General features: G+C 44.2%; 3 protein-coding genes across 3 annotated transcripts in view; 1 reads left to right on the forward strand and 2 right to left on the reverse strand.

Annotated features, from left to right (window-relative positions):
• The first annotated feature begins 4,173 nt into the window (after positions 1-4,173).
• Positions 4,174-7,753, forward strand: lgals2b (lectin, galactoside-binding, soluble, 2b). The gene is made up of 4 exons (XM_042105623.1): positions 4,174-4,307; positions 6,467-6,543; positions 6,785-6,956; positions 7,343-7,753. Exons 2-4 carry the CDS (start codon positions 6,467-6,469, stop codon positions 7,487-7,489), a joined length of 396 nt encoding a protein of 131 aa, XP_041961557.1. The 5' UTR covers positions 4,174-4,307; the 3' UTR covers positions 7,490-7,753.
• A 3,049-nt stretch (positions 7,754-10,802) lies between these two features.
• LOC121719311 (urotensin-2 receptor) lies at positions 10,803-12,428 on the reverse strand. Its single transcript, XM_042104786.1, has one exon. The coding sequence runs from the start codon at positions 12,078-12,080 to the stop codon at positions 10,902-10,904; it is 1,179 nt and encodes a 392-aa protein (XP_041960720.1). The 5' UTR covers positions 12,081-12,428; the 3' UTR covers positions 10,803-10,901.
• Positions 12,429-13,156: 728 nt separating this feature from the next.
• zgc:92360 (uncharacterized protein LOC436988 homolog) overlaps positions 13,157-15,862 on the reverse strand; it is a 17,809-nt gene continuing 15,103 nt past the window's right edge. The window contains exons 10-11 of the mRNA XM_042103570.1: positions 14,666-14,897; positions 13,157-13,792 (exon numbers count right to left, since the gene is read on the reverse strand). Of these exons, the coding sequence (XP_041959504.1) occupies positions 13,764-13,792; positions 14,666-14,897 (261 nt within the window). The 3' untranslated portion in view covers positions 13,157-13,763. The remainder of the gene's footprint in view (positions 13,793-14,665; positions 14,898-15,862) is intronic.

Consider the following 15,862-nt stretch of genomic DNA (forward strand, 5'->3'; position numbering starts at 1 on the left):
CCTGAGCGGTTGCTGGGCCCTCTGAAGGAAGAGCTGGACCAGATGATGTCCCTGGGGATCGCGGAACCGTCAAGGAGTGAGTGGTGCCACCCGGTGGTGCTAGTCCCGAAAAAAGATGGTGCCATCAGGTTTTGTATTGACTTTCGCTATTTAAACTCTGTGTCAAAGTTTGATTCCTATCCAACACCTAGGATTGACAAGTTGATTGACCGCCTTGGGAAAGCACAATACCTTACCACCATAGACCTGTGCAAAGGCTACTGATTACCTCACCTTTCCGAGGTAATCACCGCTCACCTCTAACAGCAGCAGAAACTTGAACATGAACCTGAACTGTCATTGTGCCTATATTTTTTTCAATATTACAACATATTCATATTTCAATTAGGTTAATATATTGAATCTCCATCAATCAAGTAATATCCTGCTATGAAATTAACTAGAATGACCATTGCTGATATAGGAGACAAGAGTAATGTAGCAGTTTAGGATGGGATGCAAATGAGCCTGTGTTACCTTTCAAAGTAAACATATGCCATTTAGTTTTTAAAAAGGCCCTAAATGTAGAACTCAGCAGTCCTGTTTGTTGGCTGAGGTCTAGAAATGAAAGACTGGTTGCTCTTCACCTTCATCTCAACCACAATACTTAGCAGAGACAAAGTGCATCTGAACCCCTGTTTTTTTCTTATGAGGTGTTAACTTCTTACAGACTTAGTTTGGCATCTGATCTGGTCTGATATCATGTCAGTAGTGGCCAACATTCTGACTCCGTTCTTCTGAAGGTAAGTCGCACTATGGTCCTGGTCAAAATGAATAAGTGAAATAAATGTTTTTAATCTGGGTCTTCAGCTGCCTTGTATTGGTGTGATTTCCAATCAGTTTATTTCAAAACTAGATGTACCGCAGAGCAGTACAAATTATGACCGCCGCCCAGTCCAGCACATTTTTTCCACAAAAATAAGTCACGCTGAAAGGCATATGATTCTAACTGTCTCACTGAATTGCATTATGCACACTCAATTCTCACTGGTATCTGCTAGACAACAAGTATCAAAACATGATTAGTTCATAGATTTCACATGTAAAATACATTTTATACAACCCCACCCCCATTTTGCCTGTTCATAATTCTGAGAAATTCTTGAATTGTGTGCATGTGTGCGTGTACATGTTTATGTTTATGTGTGTGTGGGTGGGTGTGTGTGTGTGTGCGTGCATGTGCTTGTGTGTGTACCTGCATATGTGCCTGTGTCTGTGCATGTGCATGCATGCGTACATATGTCTACTGTGTGAGTATGTGTCATACGTATGATTACTGTGAATGTATGTGTGTGCGTGTGTATCTGTTTATACACGTGTGCATATGGAATGGGTTAAAATGACCCCTGGAGGCAAACATACGCAAAAAATTGGTCATCCTAGGCCCTACGGTTCTCAAGATATTCACAGAAAACTCTGTTGGTGTATGGTCACTAAATGTACACATAAATTATTTTATTGTATGGCCCCCCATGAACGAAAGTTCACGTAACTTGGCATGCATTCGGAGGGTGTCATAATGATCCTACACTTTCAATTTCGTGCAGTTTTGACCATGTCAGCCAGAGATATTGTGATAAAAACACCTAATTTTTTGCTTTTTAATTTTTAACTAGGTGGCGCTATACATGAAATAAGTGGTAATGGGATGGGTTGACATGGCCCCTTAAGACCAACATACAAAAAAAAGGTGGTCCTCCTAGGCCCTACAGTTCTCCAGATATTCACAGAAAACTGTCTCCGGCCACCTACAGGCCAGTTGGTGTACAGTAACAAAAATTATTCCACTGCTTGGTTGAATTTTCCATTGTCCTACGTAATTTAGAACGACCATTAACCGTATGTTATTTGCACACCTATGAAGTAGATCCATTTTTTTGGCCGTATCACACTTGTATATTAATTCGCCAAACTCGTTGTGAAGTTTAAATGAACCGTCATGTTGCATCCGAGCTGTAAAATGCAGATGTTCAGAACATAGCAACATTGTAGCATATGACGGAGGTGGCTTTTAGCTAGATTGATGACCGCAGGCTAAGTAAAGTAGCGATGTTTCAAAGCTAAAGTTCGTCATAATCTTGAGATACGCCCGCTTGACAACGGGAGAGATAGAACTAACGACTGGCCTTTGGCCGTAGCAACCATCCATTTAGAACTAGTAACGGCAGTTTGTCCTGCAAATTGCGAAATTTGTTGATATGTGTTGGAAGAAAGTAGTTCTACAAACAAGACAAGTTTTAGCGATTAAAACATTTAAATTGTAACAGGAAATGAACACAACGCAAGTGGCAACAGTGGAATAAATAATATAAATAAAGAAAACAAAAATGTAATAGAATGAAAGTGGTAAGACAAAAAGAGGTAAGGAAATATTAGGCATAAATAAAAAAAAAATACAGAGTGCAATTAAAAATGGCTATGTGTAATCAGACTAAGGGTAAGCCACTGAGAACAGTTTTGTCTTGAGTCTTGATTAGCAGTTGGAGCATTTCTTATATCCTCCGGAAGTTGGTTGGCAAATGCTTCACCATGTTTTGTTCTGACAGTGGGTTTTATAAGAAACATTTTTGCTTGAGATCTGAGAGGTCTGGGGTGAATGTAGCCTATTGTTCTTGTTTTAGAGGTGTTAAAAAGCTGATTTAGTGATGACTTTTATGTGCCTGTTGAACATAAGATCACTGTCAATTATGACCCCCATATAGCTTTTGCTTTGGGTGCTTGCCAATTAATTAATTCCATATTGTCCTTATTCAGCTGGAGAAAGTTGTGGGACATCCAGGTGTTGATTTTATAGATGCATTCACATACAGTCAAGGGGACCATAGGGCAATTCCATGCAAAACTGTCACGTCCGCTACGCCAACACAATGTCATGGTATGGTATGATGTAAATGATGATAACTTGAAATTTGAGCATTCACTCTTTTTGATTGTAGAACTTTACATGAAAAACGTTTCACATAATCATACACATCATACAAATACAATGGCATTTAGTTGGCGTTGGACGTGACAGTTTTGCGTGGAATTGTCCCATAGTCATTTGGTGCAGGGCTAGTCAAATTTGGGTGTAGCCAGCATAACTGTGGTAGGAAATCTAATTATTCTTGATTATTTGTCCAAGTGGCAGCATGTAGGTTGACAGAGGCCCCAGGATCAATCTCTGGGGGACACCAAAGATCAAAGATGTTATCGTAGAGGCACTGTCACCAATAGCAACAAAGAAACTCCTATCATGTTGATATCACTTGTGTGGGGTCCTAGACTGGGGTCCTAATTCCCGAGACTTTTGATCAGCTACTCTGAGACATGTCGACAAATATTTAAATGTAAAGTAACCCTTGATTAGGGTAAAGGCTGATCCCAGACATCCAACATCATTTATTTGGCGACTATTAGGCAGGTTGCTGGATAACACACTAGTGCCTCACTATTAAGACACAACATGAGCCAAGGTTGCCATTATAGACGAGGACCATCCCACAAACTACACAAAAAAGAAAGAATATGTATTCTACTGGGAGCACAAAGACCATGTTATGACCAAGAAGGGAACATTAATCATGAGAACATTATGGTCACATTATGGTGACATAAAAAAAGTCACATAGTTATTAGGCCTGTAATACACTTCCAAGACCAAATGTATTACTATCAGTAAACAGTAATTTTACGTTTACTGATAGTAAACCATGGAAACACTCTATTAATCTATCTATTTTTATTTATTTTACATATTTATATTTCTTACATCTCTATCTTCCCTTTTAGTATATTTTTTATTTTCCTTTATTAAAATGTCTATGTGTTCTTAATGCTCCTATGCTGTCTCTGGTCTTGGATGTTGTAAAACACATTGAGTATGAAATTGCTATAGGCTACATATACTGTAAAGCTGCTTGCCTTGCCTTGCCTTTACAGTATTGTAAATTACAGTTTGATATAATGTATTGACAGTGGTGCAAATTACAGTTTAATATGATGTATTTACAGTAGCCTAAAACAAAGCATATTAATAGGCTACATTGTCACTATAGAGACATTCTGCTAAATAAATACAGTAAAAACAGTGATGTTGGTTCTTCTGGAACAATCAGGTGCAGGGCAATACATGTGGCCAGATCCTGATTGGCTAAACCACAAACGATCAGCAAATCCACGAATCCCCTCACCAGTATTCCGCCCTCTGACACGCGCTTACGCAGAAATAAATCTGTTAGCGTGTAGGGAAGGACTTTGGTTGGGATACCTCACTGCACAGAGCCAAGGTAAGTTCGTAGGCTATGTTTTAAAATGATAATCAGGCGCTGGCGAGAGAGATTACAGCTACATAGCCTACATCCAATCACTTTCTGAATAACTGCCGTGAGACATGCGCGTGTGGATCAAAATTTCTAGTGTGAAATATCAGTTATGAGTTCATGCCAAAAAAGTAACCAGCCGACGTGGTTAGACATATATGTTTGGACTTTTAATAACTCCGCTATATATACTTTTAAAACAGTTAAAAAGTGAAAAATGACAATTATGTCGTATCATTTCTGTATCCCTGATCTGCATTACTATTAAAGCCCAGCTGGTGGGTAGACAGCTGAAACAGTTCCTTTGATTTCCGTTAATGTAATAATGTTATGCGTGCCGATGTAATTTAAGGTGACATATCTATGTGCAAAGTTTATGGGAAAGGTATAGAGAAATGTATTTTGTCACAATCAAACGTGTCAAGTAAAAACTTTTCCAGTAAACATTTGATAGCCTACTGTTGGGGGATACCAAATATGCATGGGAGGGTCAAAACGTGTTCCTGACATTCTATTATACAAAATTTTAAATACATGGCATTATATTTACTCTTTTCTTTTTTACTATTAATGGCAAATAGTATTGTAGCTTTGTCCATGTGTTATTCTATCTAATGACATTGATTAGGGACAGTGGTGTAGTCTAGTTAGCTGTAGTGGGTGTACTGTGATGTAGTCTAGTTAGCTGTAGTGGGTAGTGATTAACCCCAAAAATGTTAATACATATCCTTGCCTATTTTAGGTGGGTATACTGAGACGGTGATGCTTTTTAAGTTGGTATCACGTTGACTACACCACTGGTCAGGGATGAAACCCCCCACCCCACCCCTTCTTTCCCACAGACAGAATACTCATTTCCATTTGAGCTTACGGGTGCGCTTTTAGAATACATTTAGATTGGAGTCCTGAGTTGGAATACAATGACTTCTTCCTGTAATACCATCTCCACAGGCAGTGGCTGCTACTTCACCAACTATCACAGGTCTTACAAATACATAAGACAACGTTATGATGTCCATAACAGCAATTCATGACCATAAACAATAACGCATACGATTATATTATCATGACACAAAATTATTAAGCCAGAAAATAAATTGGCAATAGTAATATTGCAGGGAAGGAGAGTATAATGTACAAAGTATATCGTAATTGCGGCCTTGCTAAAGGATCACCTCGCCATCTTTATGGTCATAGCATACTGGTTTTGTAAATCTGCATCTCAAGTGTGAACTTGTGTCACTCTCCCACTTCACAAACAGAGAGGACATCCTTTGACCGCAATATTTGGCGTTATCTGGTGTTGGGTCGCCAGTGGGTATCAGTTGAAGTTTCAGGGTTGCGCCACACAGGCTGTCGAACAAACAGTCTGAACCACCACCACCCATTTTTATGGTTTTACAGCCTCCCTTGTGACTGCACCATGCCAACCCGTGTGCTTCACGGTGTTTGAGAAGACCTTCACGCAGCAGAAGTTAAATATTCAGTTACCATCTCTTCCTGCCGTTTATCTTTGCGATAACCAAAGCGGATTGATAATTGGGTTTATTATTAACAGAAAGGGCTGGGCCAACAAGATAACAGGGTTTCTGTCATAGATCCTCATTGTCGTAAACCCACTTCCTTCTGTGAGACCATTTAAAGTTAATGTATAACCTTATGGGTTAATTACTGTCTAACTTACCTATATTTTAGATGTGCTGTTACAGGTTATAGCTTTTTCTTTTCTTATCAGTCCAGTAAATCTGTATTTCATTCTATTAGCCTATCCGTATTGAAACAAATGGTATGACTTAAGCTACTTATATTTTTTCACTTTGTCTTTTACTTTGGGTGGTTATGGTTTTTGACTACATACAATAGCACCTTTTGTGCCTTAAACTTTAAGTTAAGTTAACTTCACCTATTCTCTTCACTACTCTCACAGTCACTGAATGATGTGTAATGGCCACAGATATGGTATAGGTCTGTATATTATGGTTCTGGTTGATCTTTGGATCTGGTTATATCCAGTGGAGGTACAGGATCACAGGATTGATTGCCCTGTCTGAGGAGACTCTACCAACCCAAGAGCATAATGATTCTGCTGAATATTGAATCACAATGCTTTTTCATTTTTTTGACAGATGGTTGTCATTAAGGACATGAGTTTCAAAGCTGGCCAGGAGCTGAAGATCTCTGGCAAAGCCAAAAAAGCCACTTCGTAAGTTCATGAAAAGCTTTAGTAGTGTACAACTGAAGGAGCTCTTCGACAATTTTATAATCTAGCACTGGAAGAAAGGTGGAGATGGCTAATTGAACTGGAGTGTATCTGTTAGCTACAGTGAATCGTAAACAGTAGCATTAATGTTATTTGTCACCCTGTGTGTGTGTGTGTGTATGTGTGTGTGTGTGTGTGTGTGTGTGCGTGTGTCTGTGTCTGTCTCCTGTGTGTATGTCTCCAGGTTCTGCGTGGAAGTTGGCCACAATGCAGATGGCATAGCCCTGCACTTCAATCCACGTTTTGATGAGCATGGCGATGTCAACACCATCATCTGCAACTCCAAACAGGGAGATTGCTGGCACGAGGAGCACAGGGAGACCCTGTTCCCATTCCAGCCTGAAGAGGATTTCAAGGTGTGTGTGTGTGTGTGTGTTCAGCTGTCCAACTTTCCCTGAAAATGTTAGTTGTATGTGTGTGGCTGCATCAGCAGGGCGACATAACGGAGTTGTTAAGACATGTTGCCATTGTCTTGACAACTTTACTTTGCAGGGTCTGTGTTCCCTCTAGTGGTGCAATCTTATAGTGCATTCAGCTTGGGGTGATCAACTGGACCTTTCAGTGCTCTGAAGAGCATCTACAGTTTATTGTGTTTTTTTTTTAGTTTCCCAGTTATCTTATCTGTTTACAAACATCAATTGGTAAAAATATCTCAGCATCAATTCAGGATTTTTTTTGTGTCTTTTTGGAATGGAATTACAAAAACAAAAACGGTTAACGCTAACGTTTCCTTCTTTTGTAGATTGCTATAACTTTCAACAATGAAACCTTTTACATCAGTCTCCCGGGTGGCAACATGATACATTTCCCTAACCGCTTCGGCGACGACAAATTCAATTACCTGAGTTTCAAGGGAGACGTTAAGATCTACAGCGTCAAAATCAAATGAGGCAACCATCTTGGCTCGACCAACCACCATCTCCGCAGGGACTTTGCCACTGTGTGAACGTCGTCCTGTTTCTGTCTCACTGTAGCATCATCAATGAAATATGTTGTGACTGCGGTCTGACTTAATTATATCTGTGAATCACTGACTGTGAAAAATTGCATGTGTGCAGTGAAAAACAATGACCTGTGCTCGGGCCTTAGCAACCTAAGTCCTAGTCTCATCCCACTGTTCATAACCACTAATAAAACATTCTTTTTTTCACAACGCTTTGTCTGTGGTCACGTGCAAAAAAAACTCTACTGTCATCTGTGAAAAGGTGAGGTTCTCAAGATCTCACAACTTCACCCAGCCTGCCAGCCTACCTTTACAGAGGGGAAACACATTTTTTTTTATGTTGAGTGAACTCTTTGCCATTGATGCAAAAAAAGGTGACGTTTTTGTCTAGGTGGCATTATAAAACAAATCCTGATATTAACCCTCGCTTCCTGGTAGGGGGGAAGAGGATATGGTGAGCGGGTGGGTCTATCTATCTCTGTGTTTGTGAGTGTGCGTGTGTGCTCACAATCACATAACTTAAAAAGTCTGACTTAATTTTTATACCAAGCAGAGGGGCACTGTAGCTTGTTCCTTGTAATCCTGATCAGACTAGAACAGGCCTACAGGAGCTGTAACTTGGTTTGACTCTGGCTCACACATTGCGGGGTGAGACGAGAGTCGGCATTTGTCTGACCACTCTTGTTTGTATTGCAACCAGGATGTCCCACACAGACAGGGTCTGTTGCTACATCATACTCATGTATTATTTGTCAAATGTTATAAAAGATGATGGAAAAAATGTTAACTCCTTTTTGATGTTAAAAATATCCATATCTCTTCTGACTGACCACATCAGCTCATCCACTACCCATAGTATAATGCGAAGTTCAAATGCTAAGGTGAAACTAATCAGAACACCACAAATTTGTAACATATATTGCAGCACTGGCTGCACTGAACTGATAATTATGGAGCCCCTGAAGGCCCATGGTGGGAATGATTTTGTAGAGATGTAGATTTATCTTTCTTTATTAGATTTATATGTTCCTTTTGCGTTCCCTCTCAATACTTTTGCATTCCTTTACAATACGTTTGCCTTTGAGAGGGAACGCAAACCTATTACGAGGAAATGCAAAACATTGTGAGGGAACTCAATAAGAGCTAAAAAAAAAAAAATCCCACCATGTCCCTTTGGGGTCTCCGTAGAAAATAACTGGCGCATGTAAAAAAAAAAATAAAAAAAAATGAAAGAACTGACTGAGTGTGGGCTGAGGTCAACATGATGGTAATTGATCATAACGCTACTTTATCTCTGACCCTAGGAGCTTATGTCAAAACATGAACAGGAACAATAGCACACCGCACTCCTCCGGAAGCGCCACAATGCACAGCAGCATAAGCCGGTCTTTCTCTCTCCCTCTCTCTCTCTCTCTCTCTCTCTCTCACACTCTTTCTCTCTCCCTCTCTCTCTCTCTCTCTCTCTACACACACACACCCTGATTACCTCCGCTGACATCACCCCCGTTGGAGCCCTACTGTTTATTGGGCTGACCAGACCGTGCCAAACGCCTCGCTGCGGCCAAGTTCCGTCCCCACTGTGCGCCTCTCAGCAGATTTGTCACAGTGCTGTGTGTGGCCCTGACGCTGTGCTGACCTCACCTGCTTCTGCAGCACCCAAGATGAATCACCTGCTGAGAGTCTGTGAACCCAGCGCTGTCCAACTGCCAGTGAAATGCTCATAAATCCCAGGAGGAACTACTGTGTACACAGATAGGTAAAGGGAAGGTTACAAAGTGACTTTTTAAAGCGGCACACAACCTATTCTATGCGCACACACTTTCATATAGCCTTTACATGAATAATGTTATAAATACTGTTAGTATATAGCATATATACAGATAGTATATAGCAAATAGTATGCAAGTAAACCTTATGTCAGCCTTCAGAGAGAAACGTGAGAAAGTCATGTGATTGGTTTCTTTTATGGACCAAGAAAGTTCATTCTACTTTGCTCCTGATAGTGTTATTCTAGAATGAATAGTGTTTTTCAAAAGAACGAGTCAACTAGATCATTCGTATTAGCCTACTGACCAGCCGAACTATCCTACTACTCTTCCATTCTTTGTAGGTCAACACAAGCAGGAACCAACTGTTGCCATCTGACCTCTTTGTTTGGTCAAATGATTCAAACTGTATTATTCTGTGACTAATTTAGCATGGCGTTGTTTGAAGACGGCCACCGTGTAGTAGATGGCTCAGCACGGCGGCGACACGGTCCAATGACTGCTGTCCAGGCCAATCTTGTTCATGTATTTTTCTCATGCTGGTGGATAATGGATAACCCGGGGAGGAACCACATTCTTGCGAACAATTTGTGGAGCAGCGCGAAAGGGCCTGTGCCTGCTGGCTGTGGAATGTGTCAGGCTGGGGGCACATTCCACACACGGCACAGGGTCCAGCGCAGACACCTAGCCTGCACACACACACACACACATGCACACACACATGCACACACACATGCACACACACATGCACACACACACATACAGGAAACGAACACCCACAGGCACCAGGCTCAGAGTTCTTACACCCACACATAATAAAATAGATAGTGTCTCACAAAATCTAAAGGTCGTGTTACCTAAAATATGCACAAAAGAATACAACAAGATACAAAACAATGAGAATATACAGAGTAGTTCACACCACACATTTCGTCATAGTAAACGTGTAAATAACACACACCATTCATTGTTATTTACACGTTTACTATGACGAAATAGGAGAAATCATTAAACTAATAAAACGTAACTGCCATATATCTCAATGTGCAAAACAATGACGAGGCACTATGCATCACTAAACAATTCCAGTAAATGAAAAAGCAAATCAACCTATATTTCAAAAGTAAGCACTTTGTTTTGTAGCATTAAATGTGGATTAAACATGGATCACAACTCAGCTTCTGCTAGTCTCTACACTTTCCCCTCAGTGGAGCCCCTTTCAGTTCACTTTCAGTTTACATTCAGATCACCTCGCCAAACATCATCCTACCCAGTCAAGTGTGTAACATTATCTTCCACGAAACCCATGCTGCTGATTCAGTAAAGAAGTTGACAGGTGTCTCGGGTGATCTTCAAACACTCCAACACACCTGTCCATTCTGGAGAGACAAGACTGCTATCCACTAAATTGGGGTTAGGTGTATTACATTTACTCCTAACAAGTCAATGAGGGTGCCCCCAACCAGTTGTCTATAAGAGGGAACAAGCAAAATCCCATCAGAGCACATGCTTTGAGGTTCTCAGCAGAAAACCGAGGTGGTCAAAGTCCTGTTACTCTCATCCCGCGACGAGAACCACGACGCGATTGGCGTTTACAAATCCTGAGTGTCCACCGGGGGCCCGACGGCGGTGGCCGAGGCCGGCTCTGTCCGACTGGACACGGTGGCCTGGCTGCGCTGGGCCAGGTAGTCTTTGTAGTTGCGGGTGAGTAGCGTGTAGAGCAGTGGGTTGACGCAGCTGTTGCCGTACGTGAGGCACGTGACGAAGAAGTTGACGTAGGTGTGGGCGGCGGGCGAGAGCACGCGCAGCGACTCGGGCGAGAAGAGCTTGGCCAGCTGCCAGCCCCAGAAGGGCAGGAAGCAGGCCCAGTAGGCCACCACGATGCTGAAGATCATGGCCACCACCTTGTGCTTGAGGCTGCGCCGGTGCCTCCGGGAGGAGGACGACGCCACGGAGCGCTCTCGGCCGCCGCCGCCGCCACCGCTGCGCTTGGCCAGGTTGGCCTGCGCCGCCCAGTAGCGCTTGGCGAGGCCGGCGTACAGCCCCACCATGACCAGGCCGGGCACCAGCATGCTGGTGAAGAAGAGCACGGTGAGGTAGGCGCGGAAGGCCTCGGGCGTCCACGTCGGGAAGCAGATGCGCTTGACCAGGCCGGCGGAGCTCGGGCGGCCCTCGCGCAGCCGGATCATCACCATCATGGGCAGCGTGAGCGCGAAGGCCAGCAGCCAGATGCCCAGCGACGCCAACCAGTGGGCGCGCGGGGCGGCGGCGGCGCGCCGGGCTCGGAAGGGCGCCGCCACCGCCCGATAGCGCTCCAGGCTCATGGCCACCAGGACGAAGACGCTGGCGTGCATGGTCAGCAGGTCCAGGCTGAGGAGCACGCGGCAGCCCGTCTCGCCGAAGAACCAGTTGTGGGCGAAGTAGGTGCACACCACGAAGGGGATGGTGCCCAGGTAGAGCAGGTCGGCCAGCGCCAGGTTCAGGATGAACACGTACATGGAGCCGGCGCGCCGCAGCGCCGCCGAGCGCATCACCAGGAGCGTGTAGATGTTGCCCGCCATGCCCAGCACGCACATGCTCAGCAGCGTGGCGCCCAGGAGAGAGGTCACCCACGCGCCACTGCCGCTGGCACCACCACCACCACTGCCACCGCCGCTACCACCCGCGACGGCGCTGATGTTGGGCGTCTGGTTCATGCTGGGAGCGCTCCTCCACGGAAAGGTGAAAAATCCGGTGCAGCAGAGCCTGGACAGCTGTGCAGCTGACGGCATTCAGCGCACACAACTCCGGATGAACAAACTTTTTTTTTTGTTTTGAACGAATGAATGAATCAGCGCTGGCTTGAGGCTGACTGACCCAAGTCGGAGAGCAGTGATGAGGAAAGCCAGCTGTCTCCCCCCCTTCAAATCCTTTAAGCCACACAATTCAGGGTAGATATTAGCGGACATAACTTTGGAGTTCTTGGTTCAGTCCACACACACAAATACCACCACTCGGCCATGGTCCTGTTCTCCCTCATGCGGTCCAGTGGAACAGAAGAGATGAAAGGGCGTGTGTCGAGGCTCTCCCTCGCTCCAGCGTGACTGCCCTCGGAAGTGGCCCTCTGGGTAGCAGGGTGACTGCGTTACCACCCCTCCGCTGCTGTAGGCTCTGGATAGCCCCTAGATATCCCTGACCGGTGCGCCTTATCAGTGCTTCCATGCAGGTCCGCTCGCTTCTGGGGTGACGTGTCCAGAGGCGTCTGCACCTCCAGAGTATCCCTCCGTCTTTGGTTCTGGTTGAGTGTGTGACATGAGCGACGTACTCATCTCTTGTGTCCCTCTCTCACTATCAACTCTCCTCTTCACTCCCTCCCTCCCTCCCTCTCTCCCTCCCTCTCTCCCTCTCTCTCGCTGTATCTCTCATGTAGGTGCCACGCTGAGCGGCTTGCGCAGGATTTACGAGATTCCTGTTGGCTTGTCCTGTCGACCGTTTGAGCACCAGGGTGTAGTTTTGCACACCACAGCTCGGACCTGGAGAACGGCACATCTCTCAACCCTGCACTAGCCCACCCCACCCCACCCATCAACACCACCTCTTGTCCACCCCACCCCACCCCTTAACACCACCCCATGCACTAGCCAACTCCACCCCACCCATCAACACCACTTCCTGCCTGGATCCCCATTCCTCATTAAGATGACCTGACAACTTACAAATAAGAACCCAAAATACTGATCGACACAAAATACTGATCGACACAAAAAGTCCGCTTTCACATGGTTTCTCATGGTTTCCATAAAACGTTCTAGTTTGTTCTTAAGCAAAAACATCCACACTCAAAAGATAAAAATAAAGTAAAAAGGTGAAATGGAAAAGAAACTAGTCTTTTATTATAAACAAAGACTGAATGTGTGAGTCCCACCGACATGCTCTCCTCTACATATACTGATGGTGTGTTCTGGCATACAAGATACATACAAAACCACATTAAAGGCATAATTCATAAATTGTATGGGATAATCCAACAAAAAGGGATACTTTATTCAACAACAGAATGACACCAAACAGGAAGTTGTGGACATAAAAAACACCACTAGGTGGCAACCAAGGACAAAGAATTGTGATGTAGAAATAAAAAGGAAACAGATAATGTTATTCAGACATGAGTCTATACGTTCCAAGCCATGATTTTATAAGACAAAACATACAAATCTACCACAGTACAATGTATAAAACACCTTTTCGAATGACAATGGACTACAATGGAATACAAAGAACTCTTAAAATACTTTAGTGTATAGTGAGCCCTGGACTGTTGAATATGAAATAAAGCTTTCAGTAGTGTTACACCAGATTGGTTCATACACAGTTCACCCTTTGCCAGGACCCCTGAGTGTTAAAGGTCAAGAACGATGAGCTGGGGTCAAGTCTTGCACACAGCTGATGAAAGGAGGAATGGGGGTCCAGCTCCATCAGTTCTTGTACTTGTAAAGAGCCTCCACTGGTGAGAGCACACACACACACACACACACACACACACACACACAAAGACATGGCGTACATTAAAAACACAATGTAATAAATCTGTAGCAGCAGCAGCAGCACAAGAGTGGACCGTGCTCTTCCCAAGAGAGGGTCTGGATGACCACAGCTTTCCCTGGGTGCCTACCTACCATTAAGACTATTAACCTGTTGTCCAGAGTTACAATGATCCCTTTTTGCTGCCATCTAAAATCACAATAACCCACAACCAGGGCACTAAACCTATTGTGATACTAACTTTATTACTTGGCAGAAAGTGAAACTAAAACAGCAGTTTAGTGTCAAAATATTAGCTTTCTACTTTATCTTTTAAGTTATATTTCACTCAAACACAGTCAGTAAATGAAAATTCAGCTATATACTGTAAGCTATTTAAGTGTTTCAGTAATATACTGGTGATGCTGTGGCTTGATAGAACAAGCTGCTCAGAACACCAACAGCATGGGTTTGATTACCAGGACACACAAACACTGAAAAAAAATCTACTTTTTATGTATATGTGAAGAGTTCAGATGCAAAACCCTTTTAACGCCACCAAATAATTTAACTTTAAAACCAGCTAAATAGCACTCTCTTCCTGGTCTGAAATATCCATTTATAGGCAAACACCTGTAGGAGCCTAATAAAAACAGGCTCCTATAGGCTGGTATATAAAAGAAAAGTGGTCTGACGGATTTAAAGGGTTTTGCATCTGAGCTATTCATCTACTGTAAGACACTTTAGGCCAGCGCATCGGCTAACTGTCCGATTGGCCAGCGCATCGGCTAAATGCCCGATTGTAATAAATGTGATTGTAGGACACTGCAGTGGCCACTGCGTGTCCGAGCCTTACTGCTGTACTCCTGCGGGGACATCTGTGAGCTCAGCACGTTGTTGAAGTGCGTCAGCCAGTCCTGCTGCTCGCTCTCCGTCTCGCAGGTGAACAGGAAGCTGCGCTCGGGCGTCACTATGGTGATGCCGTAGTACCAGGAGCCGTTGCAGTGCGTCCCGGCGGGCAGGCCGGCGCCGGCGCTGTAGCCCAGCTCATTGTTGCCAAGGAACACCTCACCTTTGGCAAAGGCATCCTGGGGGGGGGGGGGGGGCAGGACAACAAGTAGGTTAGGCAGGCTGGTGTGTTTTAGATTGTAAGACAGGCAGAGCACATGTACCAGTCATGGTCAACCCGCAGACCGAGGAGGCAAACGTGCTCGCAAGGAGGAACGAAGACTCATGGGTGCTATGGTCTGTCCATAGCACCTTTTAGTGCCAGGGTCCAGTGAGGTTTATGCACTGCGGCCACAGACACACACACACACACACACACACACACACACACACACACACACACACACACACACACACACACAAACACACACACACACACACACACACACACACACACACACAAACACACACACATATACACATACACACACACACACACACAGACACACATACAGTACACACAGTGTCAGAGTCAGTGCTGAACAGCGGAAGTGGAAGACTAGGTCCAGAATATAATGTGATATGTCTTCCCATATTCCCCACACACCACATTCACAGGAGCACAGCGATACCATTACCTGTTGATATACTGTAATGTCTGTATTCTCTCCACCAACCAGCTGCCGTTGTTTTTATATTATATACACAAATAAAGTGACTTGACTTGACTTGAAACTTTCACACACATCACTGACAGGAACTTAATGAAGGCCATAAAGCAGAGAGAGCTTTCATCCCAGATGTGCTGTTTCCACCCCTCGAGCTCCATGATGCACATCTTATTTTCTGTGACATGACTCCTCAGGGTGTCAGCAGTGAAGACGGAGCGGCTCTGTGTCCACTCACCATGACGACAAACAACACTGTCGTCCGTCCACCGCCTCAGACATGACCCTCACGGAGCCACGATGTTGCCGGAGCACTTAGGAATGACCGATCACCCGAAAAAAAGCATGATCACGGGAGCAGGTGTCATGGTGCAGTGCTCATAAATGAATCATAACACTGTCGTGAGTTGGGCCCAGTTCAATTCTGATAAGCTAAC

This window comes from Alosa sapidissima, chromosome 9 (genome assembly GCF_018492685.1).
Source record: "Alosa sapidissima isolate fAloSap1 chromosome 9, fAloSap1.pri, whole genome shotgun sequence".
NCBI classification, from domain to species: Eukaryota; Metazoa; Chordata; class Actinopteri; order Clupeiformes; family Clupeidae; genus Alosa; species Alosa sapidissima.